General features: G+C 38.2%; 1 protein-coding gene across 5 annotated transcripts in view; it reads right to left on the bottom strand.

Annotated features, from left to right (window-relative positions):
- Positions 1 to 16,271, bottom strand: part of RSPH4A (radial spoke head component 4A) — a 33,732-nt gene extending 17,461 nt beyond the window's left edge. For all 5 annotated transcript variants that reach the window (XM_055114081.2, XM_034962740.3, XM_034962741.3 and 2 more), the window contains exon 1: positions 692 to 16,271. In XM_055114081.2, the coding sequence (XP_054970056.1) occupies positions 692 to 1,377 (686 nt within the window). In that variant the 5' untranslated portion in view covers positions 1,378 to 16,271. The remainder of the gene's footprint in view (positions 1 to 691) is intronic.
- Between the last annotated feature and the right edge of the window lie 8,078 nt (positions 16,272 to 24,349).

Raw genomic sequence — 24,349 nt, 5'->3', positions numbered from 1 at the left:
TGACCCTATCATTATGTAACTCTGGAAGCAAAAATCTATAGAAATCTATACATGTCATAAGTTCTAAAATTAAAGCTATAATGGGATGGGCAGAACATATGTAGACTATTGATCATCACATTTTAAGAGACTTGGATAAAATGGCATGTGTTCCAGGTAGCTTGTATAGTGACCAATTCTCCGAGTTTGCGAGGACTAAGGGGTTTCTTAGGATAAAGAACTTTCAGCGCTCAGCCAAACTGAGATGGTGGTCACCCTAGCACTGCCTGGGTTGGGAACTCAAAAGCCATGCAAGCAATAGCATCTACAGATGAGAGATGTGATTGCTTTCACTAGTAGACAATTATTTTTCACAAGCATCCTGGAGAGATGCTTGGACTTTATGGTCTTTATGGTCTTTTTCAAGCCCGAGATTCCATAATTCCTAAGTTTTATTTTGTTGTGTGCCTAGGGTCTTTAAAGAAGCTGGAGGAAAAGGAAAAAAAAAAAAGGTTAAGAAAAAGAAGGTATAAGAATCTCCATTAATGACCTGTTTTGAGTCATGTGATCCAGTTATGTCATTAACTCTCTTTTACTAACACAATCTTTCAAATATATTTTGATTCACCCACAGAAACACACTCTCACACAGAGATACTCACACACCCTCTTGCTTTGCCAAACATTTATCTTTTTTCCCTCTGAGACTTACAGATTAAAGCCCGAATTGCTGCTAGTCTTCAGCAGGTAAGCCTTAGCATTCTGAATGGTGATCTCAAGCATGCTGGGGGCCACTTCAGAGCCCCCAGGCGCCGGCTGCTGTAAATCATAGTCACTGTTTGAGTCTTCCTCCTGAAAAACGTCAAATCTCAGCTCTTTCTGTTTAGCGTTGTTATAGCTCACGTCCCTTCGTCCACACAGGTGGGGTTTGGGTTGCTGAGACTGTTGAAAGGTGTTTCCCTCTGACTGGCTTGTGTGATGAGGAGTTGATTCTCTTTTATCAGATGATTGTTTCAAAGGATCAGGATAAGGTGTCCCAGCTTCAGGAATCACACTCGTGGTCCTGTCTGACTGAGGTGGTGCCGCGAGGTCTTGTCTGGCCGGAGCCAGGGGAGAAGGAGAGGAAGAGGGCTCCCGCGGAGAGACAGGAGCAGGTGATGATGTTTCTGGTCCCGCGGGGCCACCCAGAGGCGTCTTGGCTCTAGACTGCGGGCTCCAAGGACGGCTGCTTCGGGACTGGCGTCCAGTTTCTGGCCCCTGCTTCGCCTCCAAGGGCTCAGACGACTCAGGCTCAGAATATTGGGGAGAAGCTGCTGTCTTTCCTTCCCATGGCCGCCTTGTTTCCCCTAGTTCTTCTTGGTTTTCTTTTTCTTGCTTCGGGGAGGTTGAGTCCTCCATGGAAGCAGTTCAAGAAAAAAAATGTTCTGGATGAAAGGGGCGTGAAAATATGGAAGAATGCAACTCAGTTAAGTTACTTTGCCGCGGTCTCTTAAGCGATTTCTGGGTCCTGGTTGCTCTGTGAGTTGCTGCGTCCTATCTCCATAGCAACCCCAGGCCCGGTTCCTCTCAGAAAAACTCACCGCGCCTGTTGCCAGGATTCGAGGGCGGAGACTAAGAGAGAACGAGAGAGATGAAAATCCTAGCTTTGTGATTCGGTACAACCCCTGCCCCTCGTTCTATCGCAGCCAATCCGACCTAGACTCGACCAGTCTTGCTTGGAAACCGAGAACTCCAGATCCTGCGCCTTGAGCACAAAGTAGGAAGAATGGCGATCCCATGCGAGAGACCTTTAGGGGTCTGAGACTGATCCAAGTTGTGCTGTGAGGAGCCAGTCGTGCGTTAGTGGAGGGACAGTGTATTCATGAAGCGTGTGTGTGGAGGGTGTGTGTGAGAGAGAGAGAGAAGGAAGGAAGGAAAGAATGGAGGAAGGAAGGGAGGGAGGGAGAGAGTGAGAGTGAGGGGTAGAGAGGGAGGAAGAGACTGACCTTGGTAATCTCGGAGGTGCAGGTAACAATGGGACCCCAGTGTGCTGACCAGGAGACCCCAAGCCTCACATTTAGCGTGCATCAGCTACAACCAACCAACTCTAAAGACTCGGAGAATAGACAAAGCAGTCCTGAGTTTTGTTCTTCCTGCTTATAAGGAATCTCCTGATGATTAGGCAGAATATTATACTTGAGAAGGCAATGCAGAAAACCTATAAATAGGCAATTCATGGGTTACCCGTTTTCTAATAATTGAAATTCAAATTAACACTAAACGATATTGGCATAATATAATTTTTATTTGATAATGTAAATGTAAATGCATAATTTTGCAATGATTTAAGTTCAAGATTATGACTATTCATTTATAGTATACAGTCTCCAATATGAAGAAGGTATAGAAGATTGGACCATATCTGGACTTAACTATAAACCATATATTAATTAAAGTCTTCAATGTTAATTGTTTTGTATTTCTCTTTCTAAATATACCAACAAATACTTGGCATTTGACAGTTTACATTGATATAGCTTCTATTTAGCAAGATGTTGCTCTAAATTCTAACTTCATGGAAGAACATAATACTCCTCCATTCAGTGTGGTGAGGGAATCACAGACTAAAATAATTTGATAAAAACTGTGTGCACACACAAAATGTTGAATATAACTTCTGCTGGCACAGAGACTCTTTAAAGTCAAATGTCTGGGATTTAGAATGCTTGGATTTCTAAAAACAGAACATTAAGATAAACTAGAACAATAAATTCTGGGGTTTTTTGGTAATTGGTGCAAGAGTTGAAGAAGTTAGCATTTTTTCCCCCTTAATTTCTCCCTTGCAGCTGGCAAGCTGTAATGGAGGCTTTTTTTTTTCTTTGAAAGACAAGCCAGAGGGCCAGGTGTGGTAGCTCACACCTGTAATCCAAGCAGTTTGTCTTTTTTTCACCAGGTAATCCCAGCACTTTTGTGTTTTTTCTTTGAAAGACAAGCCAGAGGGCCAGGCAAGATGGCTCATGCCTGTAATCCCAGCACTTTGAGAGGCCACGGCAGGTGGATCACTTGAGGTCAGGAATTTGAGACCAGCCTGGCCAACATGGTGAAACCGCATCTCTACAAAAATACAAAAATTAGCTGGGCATTATGGCGAGTGCTTGTAATCCCAGCTACTCCGGAGGCTGAGGCAGGAGAATTGCTTGAACCCAGGAGGCGGAGGTTGCAGTGAGCCAAGATCGTGCCACTGCACTCCAGCCTGGACGACAGCCTGTTATCCAGGCTGGAGTCAGAAAAGCCTGTGTCAAAAAAAAAAAAAAAAAAAAAGAAAGAAAGAAAAAGAAAAGAAAAGAAAAAGAAAAAAGAAAAGAAAAGAAAAGAAAAAAAGACAAGCCAGAGAAGGGTAGTAGGGCCAGGAGAAAGAACGCATGAAGGAACAGACATAGCTTGCTTATCTCTCCAGTTTAGGAGTGAAGAGCAACTGAAAGGAACAATGTAAGTGTCCGTTATTATTCCTGCTTCATTTTCAGTCCAGAGCTTTATCTTGACTTTGACTCTAGTAATCCTAAATTTGCTTCTTACTGTTCTTAAGATAAAGACTAAAGCTCTTAGCCTACTTATGTTCTCAGTTTTGTATTATGTGTCATATAATGCTGGCCTTATAAAATGGGTTGAGAAGTGTTTCCTCCTTTTCTGTTTTCTGGAATAGATTATGTAGAACTGGTGTCATTTCTTTAAATGTTTAGTAAAATTTACAGTGAAACTGTATGAGTTTGGAAACTTCTATTTCAAGCGGTTTTTAAACTGCAAATTCAAACTTTTAAGTTGTTATAGGACTGTTCAGATGATCTCTTTCATCTTGGATGCATATTGGTAGTTTGCAATTTTAAAGGATTTTATGCATTTCATCCAAGTTGTTGAACTTATGTTTGCAGAGTTCTTTGCAGCATCCCCTTCTCATCCTTTTAATGTTTGTGGGGTCTGTAGTGATATCTCCTCTTCCATTCTTGATTTTGATAATTTGCCCTCTCTTTTTTTCTTTGTCTTATTGGAAGTCCATCAATCTTACTGGACACTGTTAAAATTAGCTTTGGGTTTTATTTATTTTCTCTATTATTTTTGTTTTCAATCTCATTGATTTCTCTTCTTATTTGTTTGCTCCTCTTTACTTTGTATTTATTTTGCTCTTCTTTTGCTAGTGTCTTGAAGTGGAAACTTGGATTATTGATTTGAGATTTCTTTTTTTTTTTTCTGATGTAAGTGTCTAGTGTTTGGTTGTTTTTGCTTTTGTTTGTTTGTTTGTTTTGTTTTGTTTTTGAGACACAGTCTCACTCTGTTGCCCAGGCTGGAGTGTGGTGGCACAATCCTGGTTCACCGCAACCTGCGCCTCCTGGGTTCAAGCAATTCTCCTGCCTCAGCCTCCTGAGTAGCTGGGATTACAGGCACCCACCATCACACCCAGCTAATTTCTGTATTTTCAGTAGAGATGAGGTTTCACCATGTTGGCCAAGCTGGTCTCGAACTTCTGACTTCCAGTGATCCACCCACCTCGGCCTTCCAAAGTTCTGGGAATTACAGGTGTGAGCCACCGTGCCTGGCCATGTCTAGTGTTTTATATATTCCCTTTAAACATTCTTTTTTACATTTTTATTTTTATTTTAAGTTCTGGGGTACATGTGCAGGATGTGCAGGTTTGTTACATAGGTAAACATGTGCCATGGTGTTTTGCTGCACCTATCAACCCATTACCTAGGTATTAACCCCAGCATGCATTAGCTATTTTTCTTAATGCATGTGTTCTTATTGTTCAGTTCCCACTTATAGGTGAGAGCATGTGGTGTTTGGTTTTCTGTTACTGCATTAGTATGCTGAGGGTAATTGCTTTCAGTTCCATCTATGTCCCTGCAAAGAACATGATCTCATTCCTTTTTATGGCTGCTTAGTATTCCATGATGTATATATGCCACATTTTCTTTATCCAGTCTATCACTGATGGGCATTTATGTTGATTCCATGTCTTTGCTATTGTGAATAGTGCTATAATGAACGTACGCATATATCTTTGTAATAGAATGATTTATATTCCTTTGGGTATATACCCAGTAATGAGATTGCTGGGTCAAATGGTATTTCTGTTTCTAGATTTTTGAGGAATTGCCACACTGTCTTCCACAGTGGTTGAGCTAATTTATATTCCCACATATAGTGTAAAAGCATTCCTATTTCTCTGCAACCTCACCAGCATCTGTTATTTCTTGACTTTTTAACAATCGCCATTCTGACTGGCATGAGATGGTATCTCATTGTGTTTTCGATTTGCATTTCTCTAAGGATCGGTGATGTTAAGCTTTTTTTCATATATTTGTTGGCCGCATTAATGTCTTCTTTTGAGAAGTGTCTGCCCTTTAAACATTCTTTCAGCTGTATACAACAGATTTTGATATGTCATTTCCTTTTAATTCAGTCCAATATACACTATTTAAAATTTCCCTTAGACTTGCTCATCGAGCTGTGAATTATTTTTAAGTGTGTTATTTAATTTTCCAGAGTTTGGAGATTTTCTTATTTTTTTTGTGATTAATTTATATGTAATTCCATTATTGTCAGAGAATATACTTTGTATGATGTTATATTAAGGTTAAATTTCTGATTTTGGATTTATTTTCTGTGGCATTCACACAGCTTCTTAAATCTGTATATGTTTTTCACCAAATTTTAAAATGTTTCAGCCACTATTATTTTAAAAAATGTGTTTCTATTCCACACTCATTCTTTTGTTTTTTGCCCCAGTGACATAAATGTTAGATCTTTTGTTGCCTTTCCACAGATCCCTGAGTTTCTGATCATTTTTTCATCTATTTTCCTTATGATGCTAAATTATATAACTTCTATTGACCTATCTTCAAGATCATTGGTTATTTCTTCTGTTTTCTGCCTTTGAGCCCATCTAGTGAGTTTTTAAAAATTTGTTACATTTTTCCATTGTGAAATTTTAAAAATTATTATTTATATCTTTAATTTCTTTGCTGAGGCTTTCTATTTTTCCATTTGTTTTAAAGGTGTTTATAATTGCTTCTTGGAGTGTTTTTATGATGACTGCTTTAAAATCTTTGTTAGAGAATTCCAACATTTGTGCCATCCTGGTGTTAGCATTTGTTGTCATTTTTCACTCAAGTTGAGGATTCCTGGGTTTTTGGTATGACAAATACTTTTGGATTTTATCCTAGATATTTATATTTTTTGAGACTCTGGTTCCTACATAAATCTTCTGGGCAAAGTAAAGAGTACACAGAGGAGTCTAAATATGGTTGGAGGCAGTCAACTTTCCTAAACTCGTAACACATGTCCAATCCAATTTTGTGAGCTATAGTTTGAAAGTCAATTTAGTTTTCAAAACCTATGAAATAAAATTCTGGTCTGCCTCTCTATGTGCTACTTAGAGGTCAATTTAGAATATGAGCCGTATTCACTCTGTAATTCAGTTCTCACAGCTTTTGTTGTGTTGATTCTTTTTGATTTTATGCATGAGTCACTTAGGATTTGCTTAGTAATTTATACACAGATTTAAAAAATTCACCCTCCAACCCCATTTAGACTCCTCTGTGTACTCTTTACCTCATTCTGTAATGGGGAGGGGATGGTGTGTGCAACCTCTTTGCAACTGTTCACTTAATGCAGAATGGGAAAGAGAGAAACAGGCGCTGCCTCTGCTCCTGTTAATGCAGGGTGGGGACGACTGACAGGACTCTACCTCACAGTCTTAAAAGGGCTCAGTGTGTGTGGTGGGGGATGGGATGCCACCTCTGTGCTCATGTAGAGTAGGGATGGTTAAACAGGCTGAAACACGTTGGCTCTGCAGTACCCAGTGTGCAGGAGGCAGAATGTGGCTTCTTCTTTGGGTTTGACTGTAGTAGAGTGGGTAGAGTACAAATAGATTTGGTTCTGTAGGGCCTTTGTATTCCTAGTCTTTGTCTAGGGAGAGAAGACCCTTCTTAAGGCTTTTCAAAGTCTGGGCACTTTGGAATTTTCAAGTGTAGATTTCTCTAGTGCCAGATTTGGATATATAAGATGGGAGGAAAAAACCCCAGAGAACTCACCACTGGGTTATTCCTAAAATTCTATGATCTCTGGCCAGTCTTCCTTCTTTTCTCCACCTTTCGGAATCTTCTGATAGTTTATTTTACTTAGGGTTTTTAGTTGTAATTAATGGGAGTAATAGAATGGTATGTGCTTACTTTATCCTTTCATAATCAAGAGGCTAAAATCTTTGAGAAATGAGAGGATTGACCTAGGAGTTGGTCGTTGATTACAGTAAGAATAGATAATGAAGGCTGGGTGCTATGGCTTATGCTTATAATTTCTGTGCTTTGTGGGGCTGAGGTGGGAGGATCGCTTGAGCCTAGGAGTTTGAGACCAGCCTGGGCAACAGAAGGGGACCCTGTCTGTACATAGTAAAAAAATTAGCCAAGCATGGTGGCACATGCCTGTAGTTCCAGCTACTCAGGAGGCTAGGGTGGGAGGATTGCTTGAGCCTAGGAGTTTGAGAACAGCCTGTGCAACAAAAGGGGACACTGTCTGTACAAAATTTAAAAATTAGCCAAGCCTGGTGGCACGTGCCTGTAGTTCCAGCTACTCAGGAGGCTAGAGTGGGAGGATTGCCTGAGCCTAGGAGTTCGAGCCTGCAGTGAGCTGTGAGAGTGCCACTGCATGTAAGCCTGGGCAACAGAATGACAGAGTGAGACCTTGTCTCAGGAAAAAGAGGAATAATAATAATAATAATAAAAATAAATAGATAATGGGTGATAGGGATAGATGACATGAAACTCAAAACTGAGTGTTTTTATGGAGGAGAGTGGGCTAATAATCTGAAAGGAGCAATAAGAAAAAAGGAAGGCGAAACCCCACTAGCGAGAAAGAAAATGGCCACGACTTGAAAGAGTTACAAGGGAAGCATTATCTTAGAAATGTTCATAGTAGCCTCTGAGGATCATTTGTATTTCTGTGGAATCTGTTGTAAAGCCATCTTTGTCATTTCTGATTGTGTTTTTTTGGATCTTTTTTTCTTTGTTAATCTAGCTAGCCATCTATTGATTATTTTTATCCTTTCAAAGAACCAACCTTTTCAGCTGGGCATGGTGGCACACACCTGTAATCCCAGCACTTTGTGAGGCTGAGGCAGACGGATGGCTTGAGCTCAGGATTTTGAGACCAGCCTGGGCAACATGGTGAAACCCCATCTCCACCAAAAATAGAAAAAATTGCCAGGCATGGTGGCTCAGGCCTGTGGTCCCAGCTACTTGGGAGGCTGAGGGGGGAGGATTGCTTGAGCCTGAGAGGCAGAGGTTGCTGTGAGCTGTGATCACACCACTGTACTCCAGCCTGGGTGACAGAGCAATATCCTGTCTGAAAAAAAATAAAAATAAAAATAAAAAAAAGAACCAACCTTTTGTTTAGTTGGGTTTAATTTTTTTTTTTAGGTCTCAATTTCATTTAGTTTTGCTCTGATTTTAATTATTTATTTTCATATGCTAGATTTGGGCTTACTTTGTTTTTGTTTTTCAAATTCATTTAGGTGTGATGTTAGGTTGTTGAGATCTTTCTATCATCTTGATGTAGGTGTTCAGCACTATACATTTTGCTCTCAACACTGCTTTTTCTGCATTCCAGAAATTTTGGTACTTTGTGTCACTATGTTCATTTGTTTTGAAGAATTTTTAAATTTCCACCTTTCATTGTTTACCCAAAAGTAATTCAGGAGCAAATTGTTTACCTTCTATCCTTGGAAAGTATTTGCATGGTTCTGAGAGTTCTTCTTGGTATTGATTTCTATTCCTATTCTACTGTGGTGCAAGAGGATACTTGATATGATTTCAATTTTTTTTAATTTCTTGAGATTTGCTTTATGACTGAGCATGTGGTCAATTTTATAATATGTTCCATGTCTAGATGAGAAGAATGTATACTCTGTGGTTGTTGGGTGGAGTATTTTGTAGATATCAAATATTGACTTTAAGTCCAGAATTTCTTCATTAGTTTTCTGCCTCCATGATCTATCTAATGCTGCAATGGGGTGTTCAAGTCCCTCCACTATTATTGTCTGGAGGGACTTCAAAAAAGGCTATCTAAGTCTTTTTTTGGATCTAGTAGTAATTGCTTTATACATCTGAGTGCTCTAATGATGGTTGTGTATATATTTAAAATTTTTTATTGCATTAAATCCTTCATCATTATGTATTTTCCTTTTGTCCTTTTATACTGTTTCTGGTTTAAAGTTTGTTTTATCTGATATAAGAATAGGGATCCTGGCCGGGTGCGGTGGCTCACGCCTGTAATCCTAGCACTTTGGGAGACTGAGGCAGGCAGATCACAAGGTCAGGAGTTTAAGACTAGCCTGGCCAGCATGGTGAAACCCTGTCTCTACTAAAAATACAAAAAATTAGCCGGGCATGGTGATGCACGCCTGTAGTCCCAGCTACTCGGGAGGCTAAGGCAGGAGAACTGCTTGAACCCCGGAGGCGGAGGTTGCAGTGAGCCGAGATGGTGCCACTGCACTCCAGCCTGGGCAACAGAGTGAGACTCTGTCTCAAAAAAAAATAAATAAATAAAAAATAAAGAAAAGGGATCCTGCTTTTTTTTTTTTTTTGGTTTTCATTTGTGTGCTAGTTTCTTCATCCCTTTACCTTGAGCCTGTGAGTGTCATTCCATGTGAGATGGGTCTTGTGAAGACAGCAGAAGTTTGGATCTTGTTTTTCTTTTTTTGAGATGGAGTCTTGCTGTGTTGCCCAGGCTGGAGTGCAGTGGTGCGATCTCGGCTCACTGCAACCTCCGCCTCCCCCTGGGTTCAAGCAGTTCTCCTGCCTCAGACTCCCAAATAGCTGGGACTACAGGCACCCGCCATCACACTTGGCTAATTTGTTTGCATTTTTAGTAGAGATGGGGTTTCACTATATTGGCCGGGCTGGTCTCCAACTCCTGACCTCATGATCCGCCCAACTCCGCCTCCCAAAGTGCTGGGATAATAGGTGTGAACCACCGCGCCTGACCTGGATATTGTTTTCTAAATACAATTTGCTAGTCTGTGTCTTTTAAGTGGAGTGTTTTGAGTGTTTACATTGAAGGTTAGTACTTTTATGTGAGGTTATGGTGTTGTTAGCTGTTGCTTTGTAATCTCCATTGTGTGGTTGCTTTGTTGCATCTGTGGGCGTTGTACTTATATATGTTTTGGTGGTAGCAGATATTGTTCCTTCATTTCTGTGTTTAGAACTCTTAGCATCTCTTATATGGCTGGTCTGGTAGTAACAGATTCCGCTAGTGATCGCTTACCTGGGAAAGACTTTATTTTTGCTTCATTTATGAAGCTTAGTTTGGTGGAATATGAAATTTTTAGTTGGACTTTATTTTCTTTAAGATTGCTACAAACAGGCCCACAATCTCTTCTGACTTGTACAATTTCTGTTGTGAAGTCTGCTGTTAGACTGATGGACATCCCTTTATAGGTGATATGGCTCTTTTCTTTAGCTGCCTTTAAGTTTGTTTCTTTCATGTTCACTTTGGAAAATCTGATGACTATATGCTTTCAGGTTTGTCATCTTGTGTAATATCTCACAGGAGTTCTCTGAATTTTTTGTGTATTATTGAATTCTCTAGCAAGCTTGGGGAAATTTCATAGACTATATCCTTAAATATGTTTTCCAAGTTGCTTACATTGTCTTCTCTCTCATGAATGCCAGTGAATCACAAGATTGATTGTTTTACATAATTCCGTATTTCTTAAAGGCTTTGTTGATTTTTTAAAATATTTTTTCTTTATTTTTGTCTGACTGGGTTGACTTGAAGGAATGGTCTTTGAACCGAGTAATTCTTTTTTCTGCATGGTCTGGTCTGTTGTTAAGGCTTCCAACTGTAATTTGAAATTTCTGTCATAAATTTTTCAATTCCAGAAATTCTGCTTAGTTCTTTCTTAATAAACGTATGTCATCTTTCAAAACTTGGATAATTTTTCTAGGTTATTTTTGTTGGATTTAATTTTTCTCTTGAATCTGGTTGAGTTTTTTGGCCATCCATATTCTGAATTCTATGTCTGTCATTTCTGACATTTCCTTTTTTAGGATCCATTGCTTGGGAGCTAGTGGGGTTCTTTGGAGGTGATAAAATGCTCTGGCTTTTTTATGTCCAGAGTTCTTGCACTAGTTTTTTCTCATCTGAAATAGCTGATTCTTCTCTCTTTTTTAATATGCTATCATTTGGATGGATTTTCTTTATTTTTAAATCTTTGTCCCCTTAGGGATACAACAATGGTGTATATGATGTCTGATCAATTGGCTTGATTTCTAGATGCTTTTAGGGTGCCAAGGCTCTGTATAGGTTCCTTGTTTGCAGTTAGGTTCATGCAGTGGCTTTCTAAGATGTTGCTTGTTGTAGCAATGTAATTTTGTTTCGTGATACAATTCAGGCTGCCTTCCAGTTGGTAGCACTTAACAGTGAGAGCCAGCAGATAGGCTGTTACTCACCATAAGATAGGCTCTTACTCACCGTATTTGCCCGTTTTTACTTTAGTGCATCTGAAGCAGTGTTCTGGTGAGGAGTGGTGGAAGACAAGACATGACTCTCTCTCCAAATCCATTCCTTGGCCTTGGTGGTGTCCCTTTCAGCTACTGGCACTTACACTCATGTTTCCTTTGTCCTAAAGGGGGCTTTGGCAAGCTGTGCTTTCTGTATTCCCTTAGGGGCAGTCAGCACCAAAGGGTAGTCACCAGGCAATCCATTACTACCTGGACCCACCAGTTCTCTGTGCTTGCCGAAGTCAGAGGGAACTATGGGGTTTTTCTGTGTGTGATCTGGTGATGCAGTTGTCAGAGGCTTTCAAACCAGAGTGACTCCATCTTGAATAGCGGCTGGGTAAAATAAGGCTGAGACCTACTGGGCTGTATTCCTAGGAGGCTAGACATTCTTAGTCACAGGATGAGATGGGAAGTCAGTACAAGGTACAGGTCACAAAGACTTTGCTGATAAAACAGGATGTGGTATAGCAACCGGTCAAAACCCACCAAAACCAAGATGGCGATGCAAGTGATCTCTGGTTGTCCTCAACGCTCCTTATACGCTATCATAATGCATTATGCTAAAAGACACTATCACCAGCACCGTAACAGTTTACAAATGCCATGACAATGTCTGGAAGTTACCTTATATAGTCTAAAGAGAGGAGGAGCTCTCAGTTCTGGAAAATCTCTGCTCTTTTCCCAGAAAACTCATGAATAATCCACCCCTTGTTTAGCATATAATCGAGAAATAACTAGAAGTATATTCAGTCGAGCAGCCCATGCCACTGCTCTGCCTATGAAGTACCCATTCTTTTATTCTCTTATTTTCTTAATTAACTATCTTTCACTTTGCTTTATGGACTCACACTGAATTCTTTCTTGTGAAAGTTTCAAGAACCTTCTCTTGGCGTCTGGCTTGGGACTGCTTTCCAGTAACAAAGTGGCTCAAGCATGGGGGATCCCCAGAAAGGGCAGTGGTATCACGGGTGTGGAACTTCTATGGCACCTGCAGTCTGTAGTTTTTCAGCCCGGTAGATGGCTGTTAAATATGCTCTTTTCTGTTTATCCCATTTTTTAAAAAAATTTATTTTCATAGGCTTTTGGGGCACAGGTGGTAATTGGTTAAGTTCTTTAGTGGTGATTTGTGAGATTTTGGAGCACTACCACCCAAGCAGTATACACTGGACCCAATTTGTAGACTTTTATCCCTCACCCCCTTCCCACCCTTTCCCCTGAGTCCCCAGAGTCTATTTTATCCTTCTTATGCCTTTGCATCATCAGAACTTAGCTCCCACTTATGAGTGAGATCATATGTTTGGTTTTCTGTTCCTGAGTTACATCACTTAGAATAATAGTCTCCAATTACGTCCAGGTTGCTGCGAATGCCATTAATTCATTCCTTTTTATGGCTGAGTAGTATTCCATTGTGTGTGTTTCTTTATCCACTTGTTGATTGATGGGCATTTGGGCTGGTTCCACATTTTGCAATTGCAAATTGTGCTGCTATAAACGTGAGTGTGCAAGTATCTTTTTTGTATGACTTCTTTTCCTCTGAGTAGATACCCAGTAGTGGGATTGCTGGATCAAATGGTATTTCTACTTTTAGTTATTTAAGGAATCTCCACATTGTTTTCCATGGTGGTTATACTAGTTTACATTCCCACCAGCAGTGTAGAAGTGTTCATTTTTTCAATACATCCATGCCAACATCTATTATTTTTTGATTTTTTGATTATGGCCATTCTTGTGGGAGTAAGATGGTATCTCATTGTGGTTTTCATTTGCATTTCCCTGATAATTAGTGATATTGAGGATTTTTTCATATGATTGTTGGCCATTTGTATATGGAGTCAAAGGAGATCATTTTGGGGCTTTAAGATTTGACTGCCCTACTGGATTTTGAACCTGTGTGGGGCCTATAGCCCCTTTGTTTTGGCCAATGTCTCCCACTTGGAATGGCTATATTTACCCAATTCCTATACCTCCACTATATGTAGGAAGTAACTAACTTCCTTTTGATTTTACAGGCTCATAGGTGGAAAGGACTTGCCTTGTCTCAGATGAGACTTTGGATTATAGACTTTTAAGTTAATGTTGAAATGAGTTAAGACTTTGGAGGACTGTTAGGAAGGCATGATTGGGTTTGAAATGTGAGGGCATGAGATTTGGGAGGGGCCAGGGGCAGAATGATATGGTTTGGCTGTGTTCCCACCCAAACCTCATCTTGAATTGTAACTCCCACAATTCCTACATGTTGAGGGAGGAAACTGGTTGGGGGTAATTGAATCATGGGGGCGGGACTTTCCCATGCTGTTCTCATGATAGTAAATATGTCTAACGAGATCTCTTTGCCTGCTGCCATCCATGTAAGACATGATTTGCTCCTCCTTGACTTCCACCATGATTGTGAGGCTTCCCCAGCCACGTGAAACTGTTTAAGTCCATTAAACCTCTTTCTTTTGTAAATCTCCCCTTCTTGGGTATGTCTTTACCAGCATCATGAGAATAGACTAATACACCTGGTCTTGATGAATCTTCCTATTTATTTTGATCCTCTAAATTCTCTCACTAATGTTTTACATTTTGTTGTGTAAAGATTTTGCATTTCTTTTGTTAAGTTTATTCTTAAATGTTTTATTTTTTGGTGCTAAGTGCAAATTGCATTTTGTCTTAATTTGTTTTTATCATTATATAGAAATATAATATTCTTGTACCTCATGATCTTACTAAGAATTATTTCTAGAATTGTTTTTGTAAACATCTTGAGAATACAATATTAAGTTTTTGAGAATAAAGAGAGTTTTATTCCTTCCTTTCTAAACTGGCTGCCTTTATTTTCTATTTATTTTATTTATTGCACTGGGTAAAACCTAATGTTAAATAAAAATGATAGGAATGATCCTTACCTTGTTCCCTACTTTGAGAGGAAAGCATTTAGTCTTTCTCTATTATGTGTGATGTTATCTGTAGGTTTCTTGTAGATCTTCTTTATCAGGTTTACAAAGTACCTTTCTATCTTAATTTGCTGAGAATTTTATATCAAAATTGAGTTTTGATTTTGTCAAGTAACTTTTCTTTGCCTAATATGATGCTATTATATTTTCTTCATTGTATTGTGTATTTCATAAAAGTAATTTTTGGATGTTTAGACCAACTTTGTATTCATGTGATTCATTGCACTTAATCATCCTGAATAATCCTTTAAATAGCTAGATTCCATTTGCTAATATTTTGTTAGCTATTTCATGAGGTATATTAGTGACATAGTTTGGCTGTGTCCCCATCCAAATCTCATCTTGAATTGTAGCTCCCATAATTCCCTTGTGTTGTGGGAGGGACCCAGGGAGAGATAATTGAATCGTGGGGGCAGTTTTCCCCAAACTGTTCTTGTGCTAGCAAATAAATCTCAAGAGATCTGTTGGTTTTACAAGGGGAAACCCCATTTGCTTGGCTCTCATTCTCTTCTCTTGTCTGCTGCCATGTGAGACGTGCCTTTCACCTTCCATCATGATTATGAGGCCTCGCCAGCCACGTGGAACTGTGAGTCCATTAAACCTATTTTTCTTTATAAATTACCCAGTCTCAGTAATGTCTTTATCAGCAGTGTGACAATGGACTAACACAGTAAATTGGTGCTGGTAGAGTGAGGTGCTGCTGTATAGATATGTGCTCCCACACATTTCCAAGGCCCACCTAGAATCACTTTCTCTAGCAAGAGTTGGGGTCTATGGGCACTAGCCAAAGGCACTAGCTCAAGACTCATCCTTCCAAACTGTGCCCTTAGCTAGTTCTGATCTACTGCTCTGCTGCCACTGAGTCACCTTGGTGATTTAAATAATTTTATAAGATGTTTTAGTTTTGGCTCCCCCAGGAAGTAGTCTAAGATTTACATGAAGATCAAGTACTCTTAGGAACAGTCTGTGAGGAAATCAAAGAAGCATGATTGGGCAGAGTGAAAAGTTGAACTACAATGTAGTTGCAACAGAGACAACAGGTAAATTTGAATAGGGAGCTAAGGAGCTGGGATGCCCTTCAGAATTGTTCTAAATTGAGAACGTTTTGTTGCCACAGATGTGAATGCATGACAGCATTTATGCAGTTGTAGCTGAGGGAGGTACAGTCTGCATATCAAAATATTCTTTTATTTCTTTTCTTGAATTTATATATATATATATTTTTAAATAATGGCAAAAAGAAGATGAAGGATTATACTTCTTCACTGTAAGTTAATTGTGTAGGGTAAGTGGAATAGGTGAAATGTGAAAGATAAGGGATTTATAGACAAAATCTCTTGAAAAACTTCCTTCCCTGGTAAGTGACCAATTTGGAACATGTTGATCAATTTTTCTAAGTTATTTATGTTAAGGAAGTATTATTATCCTAATTTTACAGATGAGGAAATTGAGAATCAGGGGTTCAAGAATTTTTTTCAAGCTTCCACAGTTAAAGAGCCTATTATTCCAATTCTCACCATTTTTTCACAAGTCCGATCAACTGTATTATATATCTTCATACTAAGCAATGTGTCAAATTTCAGTGATGAACTAAAATATTAAGATTTAAATATTAAATCTTCACTATCTTTTTTTCTCTTGTGCTCAAGCTCCCTGGGGCTGGCTCAAAGTGTAGAGGTTCATTATCAGTTGAGTGTCAATGTCAGAAAGAGAGAACCCCAACCCTCCTATAGAAAAAGTACACATGCACAGAGATACTTCCTATCTCAAATAGAATCCCATAAAATTAGCTGATAGTAGCAAGGAAAGGAACAACACATTAAATGCATACCTTTGAAGATCTGCCTAACTCTCTCCTTTGACATTATTTTCATGGCTTTACCTTTTAAAAGGAAAATAATTATCTTGTAAACAACTTTAGTAACAGATCCTAGCTTCTTACAAGGAACTTTAGAGATTAATCCATCTGACATCTTAAAAACAAAATTTAAACATCAGAAAATGTATCCCAAATAATATCAAGAGTGATCAAGAAGGTTTCCAAAAAACTTTATCCCAAAAGTATAGGTGAAACATGTTCTAGATCTGTATTTTCAAAACAGCCTAAGTTCCATCATATAAACAAAACCACTATATATGGAGTATAATTCAATTTAATTTCATGATTCTACCACATTTAGATATGTTTCGACTGGATGTGACCAAAATCAATAACCTATTTTTCAATGTCTTGGGCATGTAGCAACAGCCCACATTCCAGTGATTTCCAGGTCCTTTTATCATACAGATAGTTCGTTTAACCATGTTTGGGGCCAGCAATAACATGGCTTCATTTTATTCATCCATTGAGCACTATCATTTCAGCAATGAAGCCTCCCTTGCCTGAAACCCCATGTGGTTCAATTTACAGGCCTTTCTGCCTAATGGTCTTGGAGATGGAGGTCAGGGAACCTGAAAGCCTTCTTGATCTGCTGAGGACTATGGTGAGATGAGTGAGGCATTGGTCTCAGGTGCAAACTTTAAGGAGGCACTAAAACTCACTAATCAAAAGAAATAATATTTTAACGCAATATTTATAAAAATCAAAATTAATGTAAAATCTGTGATGTACAAAATGAACATCAAAATGTTAAATAACACAAATTTTTCCTTTGCTTCAGGCTCCAATATGGCTCTGCACTGCACTGTTATTTAAATATGTGATTTAATAACCCTACCCACCTTTGCAATAATCTTGAACCTTGAATTTTCACTGGCATTTTTCCACCTTTTAATACTGGAGGGGATTAGGTGCATTCCCAACCCAACTCACTTCCTTTCTTCCACACTGCAGATGCAGTGGCTTGAACTCCACATTCTGACCACACACACACACACACACACACACACACTCACACACACATTTTTATCCCAGATTTCTACCCTTAGAGAGTCCCAAGGCCACTTCTTTGCTTCAGTATTGAAAGATCTTCTAAGCAAAATTGTGTTTGAAGTAGAAAAGCCAGTTATCTTAATGTTTAGATGAATTAATTCAGGATCATTTTAATCCAGTATATTTAAGAAGTCTAGATGTTTTTATTCTAGGGACATATTTAGCATAAGCATTCACACTAAGACCACTACCTGGGCTAGGTCACCTGCACACACAATTCATCTTGCCACCTGCACATGCAATTCATCTTTCCAATAAAAGTGTAGAAATTTTTTTTTAATCTTTTTTGTACAGTTTTAGCCGCAATAGTCTTGTGTCTTGAAAAACCTAAGTTTTGTTGGGATTTTATTTTTCTTTTCTTTTTGTTTTTTTCTCTTTAAATATTAATGCCATTTGGGAAGCATCTAATCAAAATAAACCATTTCTGAGTCCTTGAGCTCAGTATTCTATCTTTTAAATCTGGGGCAAATTACAGGAATATAAGATTATGACTGTCTTTTTACCTTTTGAGTTAAGACCAACTAACATATCTGAGTTACCATATCTTTGGCAGTTTCAATGTCCTCTATATAACCTGTCCTCAACATTCTAACCTCATAACTTATTAATATCATTAAATAACTATTATTTTTGCCCCACTTCAGCCATCTCCTACCTCAAAGAACCACTCTTGAATTGTCATTATCTGAAAGAACTTCTCAGAAACCTAAGTCTCTTATGCTTCTCTCCAATCTCAATCTCCCAGAATTCAAATTTTCTCTTTTCCTTATTTTCCATTAGGAATAATCTTTGATTTTAAAGAGATATGTAGCTTCCATTTCTCCCCACATAAATGCTTCCTTTGACTTATTTTTTCATCCAGCTTAAATCCCAAGATACAACAGTTTAAATATGTTCCCATGCATCTTCAACTTGATTTCATTTATTCATCCAATAAATTACTACATGAATAATTATTTCAGATTTCAATGATTATTTCATCCAATAATTATTTAGTATAGATTATCTACAAAGCAGTAAATATAAAGTCAAATAAAACACAGCTCCTGCCCTCCAACTGGTCATTTCAAGCACTTCTTTTGAGAAGACTCATTGGGCCATCCCAATCCCAGGTTAACTTAGATGTCCCTCCTTTGTGACCCTGGAGCATCCTGTAAGTTTTCATTCAATACTGTATTTATGTGCCCGGAAATATGAGAATACCTCAAGAAGACAGACTACATCTCTTGTCTCTTATCATCCCACTGGCTAGCATGTGCGCAAAAGGTTTGGCTGAAAACAATTTGACTAAATGCAATTTGACCAAATGCATAAAGCAATCTGGCTAATAGGTACATTTTAGGCAGAATGGTATTGTAAATAAATATTTGTTACTGGTTTTAAAATCTGTAAAATACTGGTATAATGGGGATAGAGTGTGTGTATGGCAATTTCCCAAAGCTTCGTGTATCTTTAAGTATTTTTATGCATATTTATATTTCTAAATTGGCAGAGGGACGCTCCTTTTGTCACATTTTCGTTTATCCCAACCTACATATCTGACAAATTGTCTATTTTAAAAATTACAGCGGCCAGGTGTGGTGGCTTATGCCTGTAATCCCTAGCACTTTGGGAGGCTGGGGCATGTGGATTGCTTGAGCTCAGGAGTTCAAGACCACCCTGAGCAACATGGCGAAACCTCACCTCTACAAAAATACAAACAACAATAATAATAATAATAATTAGCCAGGTGTGGTGGCGCATGCCTGTAGTCCCAGCTAATTTGGGGGCAAAGGTGGGAGGATGGCTTGAGCACAGGAGGTCAAGGCTGCAGTGAGCTGAGATCACGCTACTGCATTCCAGCCTGGGTGACAAAATGAGACCCTATCTCAAAAAAATAAAATAAAAGTTACAGTACGTTACAAAACAGTAGTACAAAAGGACTTATTCATGTATACACTCAACAAGTATTTACAGACTGCCTGCTCTCTGCTAGGCATTATTCTCATAGTAACAATAAACTGGGGAACAGACAGACAAGGTCCATCATCACGTGTACATTCTGGTGGATCCCACTTTTGAACAGAAATGACTAGAAAAGCCTCTGACTAGAAACTTATGCAACCAGATACCAATATCATACATCTTTAAGTTGAAGGATTTATCAGTTTTCTAATGTACTTTTCCATTTTGATTTTCCTACATAAATGGGCACTGTCAAACAATAAGAAATAGGAAATAAATAGGAAACTGGCCATACTCAAACAACAAAAATGCTATTAAAAATCTGAGATTTAGGATTGTTGAAAGGTTTCTCTTTTAAATAAACCCAAATCAATTTTCAGTTCCATCCTTCTACTCAAAGGTGTATTTGAAGAACTGATATATTATCTTATAATAATAAAAGCAGGAATATCAGTGATCTGGCAATTTTATTGGTGTTTTTAAGGTATAGTTATAATAAGAAAAATTTTAATTTATAAATGACTTATTGATAAAATAGCAGGTGAATAATTTTTCAATAATATATGTGCTAGGAAGGGGTTAGTTTCCATAGAATATAAGCTTGATATATAATTGACATGACCTTTGCTCCCATCTGACTTCCTTGGACTTCCACAATATGGCTCCAACATGACTTTCTAGTCCTATTTTCTGGTAGGCACCTAACAACTATTGTTCTCCAGGAAATCTGACTGAAAGAATTATAAATATAATTTAAATATATGTATATTATATATATATAATATAAACAAATAAAACTAATTTGTCAAAAGCAATTTGGAAATTGGCCTAAAGCTACTGAGAGAACGGTGGCAAATATGACTTTGATTGAAATGCCAAGTTCATCAAAACTGTAATTTCCCAATCACTAATTTTGTTGTTGTGAAGTTTTATTTTAGTATTGGTATAAGAGTGCATCATGAGGTAGCTTTGCAACCCTTAGTCTTTGGCAAATATTTTATTTTTACCTGTTTTTTTAAAAAAATTTAAACTTAAAACGCCTTTTATGTTTCCAATTTATTTGCAGCCAATAATCCCATGATGCATTGTTCATTATGTAAAAATTGAAAACAATCTAAATATTCAACAGTAAAGGATTTTCAGAGCTAAATACCCTTCATCTTTGTGCAGGGAGATGAAGAAGTCAAGAAAACTAATGGAGACTATTCTTTAAAGGAGAACAGCTGCAAAGGCAGAGATAGGCAATAGCTATAAGAGGAAGGTCTAGGAAGTATTTTTTATGATAAGTAAATATGTAGTAGAAATAGCCAAAAGGTGGAAGAACAAAACTAAATATAACAATTATTTAAAAATTCATCATGTTAATTATGTAAGGAAATTAAAAAGCTTTGGTGGACTGAGTAGAACCTCTTCTCTCTCTTTTTTACTTCAATTACTTAAAAACATCACCACTAGTCTCTCTTTTTCTCACTTGCTATCTCTCCCCTCCCCTCACCTCCTTTGCAGCAACCCACTGCTATCTTTCTCCTCACTTGGTTCAGTATTCCTGGAATATTTAGCTGCATGACAGGATGAAGATCCACAACTAAATACCATTTAGCATTGATGGTTCAGTACCGCGGACAGCAGCACTCATGTTCGGAATGGGCCTTACTGAAATCGCAGAGTGACTTTGTAAGTTTGGTATATCACAGAATAAATTTGTTGGCGTGGCTACAAATGGATAAGGTGCTGGCCAGAATATTAAAATTCATGGCTGAATTAATTTTTTTTTCTTCCCTTCATGGAGGGGAGGAAAAAAAATTATCATCACAAAGAAAGGCTGGCACATAGTAGCACTCAAATACCTTAATTGAATGAACTTTTCACCTTAATGATAAAGAGTGGCTCAATATGTAGGCGTATTTGATGGCTCTTTTAAAGTGATCATTCCAAATCAATAACTGCAAAGGAAATTTGTGTATTTTTTTACTGTGCTGTCCATGGTGTCAATGAAAATAAGGTTGTCAAAAGTTGAACTAAAAAATGAGGACTGAGTTGAGATTCAGTCACTAACACAGGATAATGCAAATTAGTTTTAGATGTAAAATTAAAAACATCATTGGCTATTTTTATGACAAAATTTTAAAAGTCCTTTCATGGCTTTGTCCAACAATTTAAATGACCCCATCATCCATCCTCTGACACAAGTAACTTAAGTGAAAGGTTACTTGAAACTTCACCAATGGAGGCCTGAAAATTTAACAATATACTTTTTTGGCAGCATTCTTTCATCTTTGTCACCCTGATACAGTTCCTAAACAGAAAACAAACTAATGCTACTCAAATTTACATGTTTACATAAACTCACATTTCATGTGTCATCTGTTCTGAAGAGTCTTTTTCTAAAATTAGTTCCTACAGTTCTTGAAGTGTGTGACTCTCATTTTGACACACAATCATACAATGGCTCCAACTTTTGCTGCCTGACTCGTATGTCCTCTGAAAGACAAACATTAAGAGCTATGTGAAGTAGTTCACTTACTTTTCTGTTACACTTCATTACACCTAAAAGGGCTGCCACACAAATACTGAACACTTACAAATCATCTTCTTTCTGGAATACAAGAGTGCATCTCTTTGCTTCTTGGCACATGTATCTCTGGAGTATGACAGTACGATCAGTGAACTTGTCCTTTAAATTGATGAGATGTTATCATCACTCTTAGTTTTACCCCAACTGGGAAATGTTCACATAACCATTTAGACGTGTTGCCTTAGATCAGCATTTATCCAACTTTTTCCCTAAGGCATCCACCTCTGCTGGCAAAAGTGCATGAAGTAAAGCAGGATCAAGGAACATTATTCCAAGTTGTAGATGGCAAATACAACATTTCTTTGAACTCTCATGCTTTACTTTAAAATACATTAGAATTAATTTTGCACTCTATTCTATAATTCATTCATTCAACAAATATTAGGGACCTACTGCATGCCAGGCATTATTACAGGGATACAGTAATGAATAAACATATCTGTGTTTGTTTTTAACCTAGTGACATTTTAATACAACTGGCACGAGTAGAAAAACAAAAACTTTACCAAATCAAAGAGCAAAACCGATAATCCAAGATGGAACAATTATTGCTTCAAATACCACTCGTCATGCTATTGCAACCTGAGAGTATATTTGCACCCATTTGACCAGCATAGTCTTGGGCTAATTCCCAGAATACAAAGCCAACAGTAAATATTTACTCTAGATGAAAATATTTGCGAATGTTATTAGAACTAACTAGGTTATTAGAAGACAACTAGGTTGTCTTCATTTTACCATTAGATTCTGCCTTTAGGTTCTGAAATGGCAAAGGTGGACATCCACTTTAATACCTGGAGAAATATATAAAATTTATTCTTAAAAATCACATGAAGTGGATGGGAGGTTGTCATTCTTGACACTTCTAAGTTAAGTCTTGATTTCAGCACCACATTGCTAACAATTGCTTTTTATTTTTTTTAACCTTAATTGAGCAGCTTCTTCCAGGTTCTTATGTATCTGCTGATCAGCTTCAAAAAGATGGGAAAAGCAAAATCTCACATAGGGCAAACTTTTGGATTTCTCTCTGCAAAGAAATGCTGAACATTCCTGTTGTTATTCCATTCTATTGGTCTGGGATCAAGGCTGACGTGAAGATTCCTTGAAAAGTATTAAACTCCTCAATGGTAATTTTATCTTAAATAATTTGCTTTTTGATTATAAGGTCTAACTCCAACAATAAATGAAGGATTAATATTGCTGTTTGTGGGTATGTGGCATATGTATTTTTTACTGGAGGCAGCTCTTTATAATAGCTTTATGAATTTAAAATAGCACAACTGATTTCCTATTGGGGTTAAGAGTCAGTCCTCCAAAACTGTAGTGACTGAATAACTTGCATGAAGCCTGGCTCTCCTACCTGGAGCCACCAAGTCAATCATCCCAAATTATTACAAAGGACTCTATGTGCACGGATGTTAATGTGTTTCTCTTGCAGACAATGTACGATCCCCAAAATTCAAACTCCTTCAGACTGGTTAATTAAAGAGGTAAAGAAAATACCAAAATATATAGACTTCATGACTACAGGACAGTGGTTCTTAATCCAGATTGTGCATCAGAATAATCTGTAGAACCAGTATGAGATTTTGCTGTTTTAAAATTCAGACTGGGGATCAGTGTTCATAAATCTAACTTGAGAGGGGCCTAGGAATGCATACCTTTTAGAAACTCCACAAATGATTCTAATTTAAATACTGTAATTTAAATTTTAATTTAAATTCTAATTTAAATACTTTAAGACTGATATGGTTTGGATATTTGTCCTCTCCAAATCCCACATTGAAATTTAATCCCCAGTGTGGTGGTGTTGGGAGATGGGGGCTGGTGGGGTGTTTGGGTTATAGCAGGTAGATCCCTCATAAATAGATTAATGCCTTCCTGTGGGGAGCAGGGGTGAGGGAGTTCCCACCAAAGCTAGTTTAAAAAAAAAAAAAAAGCCTGGCACTTCCACCCTCACTCTCTGGCCATGTGATCTCTACACACATAGTGCCTCTTCCCCTTCTACCATGAGTGGAAGCAGCGTGAGGCCCTCACCAGATGCAGATACCCAATCTTCAACTTTCTGGTCATCCAGAATTATGAGCCAAATAAACCTTTTTTTTTTTTTTGAGACGGAGTCTTGCTCTGTCGCCCAGGCTGGAGTGCAGTGGCGTGATCTCGGCTCACTGCAAGCTCCACCTCCCGGGTTCACGCCATTCTCCTGCCTCAGCCTCCCGAGTAGTTGGGACTACAGGTGCTCGCCACCACACCTGGCTCATTTTTTGCATTTTTAATAGAGACGGGGTTTCACCGTGTTAGCCAGGATGGTCTCAATCTCCTGACCTCGTGATCCACCTGCCTCGGCCTCCCAAAGTGCTGGGATTACAGGCGTGAGCCACCGCACCCGGAAAACCTTTTTCTTTATAAATTACCCAGCCTCAGATATTCCTTTACGGCAATACAAAAT

This window comes from Pan paniscus, chromosome 5 (assembly GCF_029289425.2).
Source record: "Pan paniscus chromosome 5, NHGRI_mPanPan1-v2.0_pri, whole genome shotgun sequence".
In the NCBI taxonomy this organism is placed as follows: Eukaryota; Metazoa; Chordata; class Mammalia; order Primates; family Hominidae; genus Pan; species Pan paniscus.
This window is presented reverse-complemented; position numbering and strand designations above follow the sequence as displayed.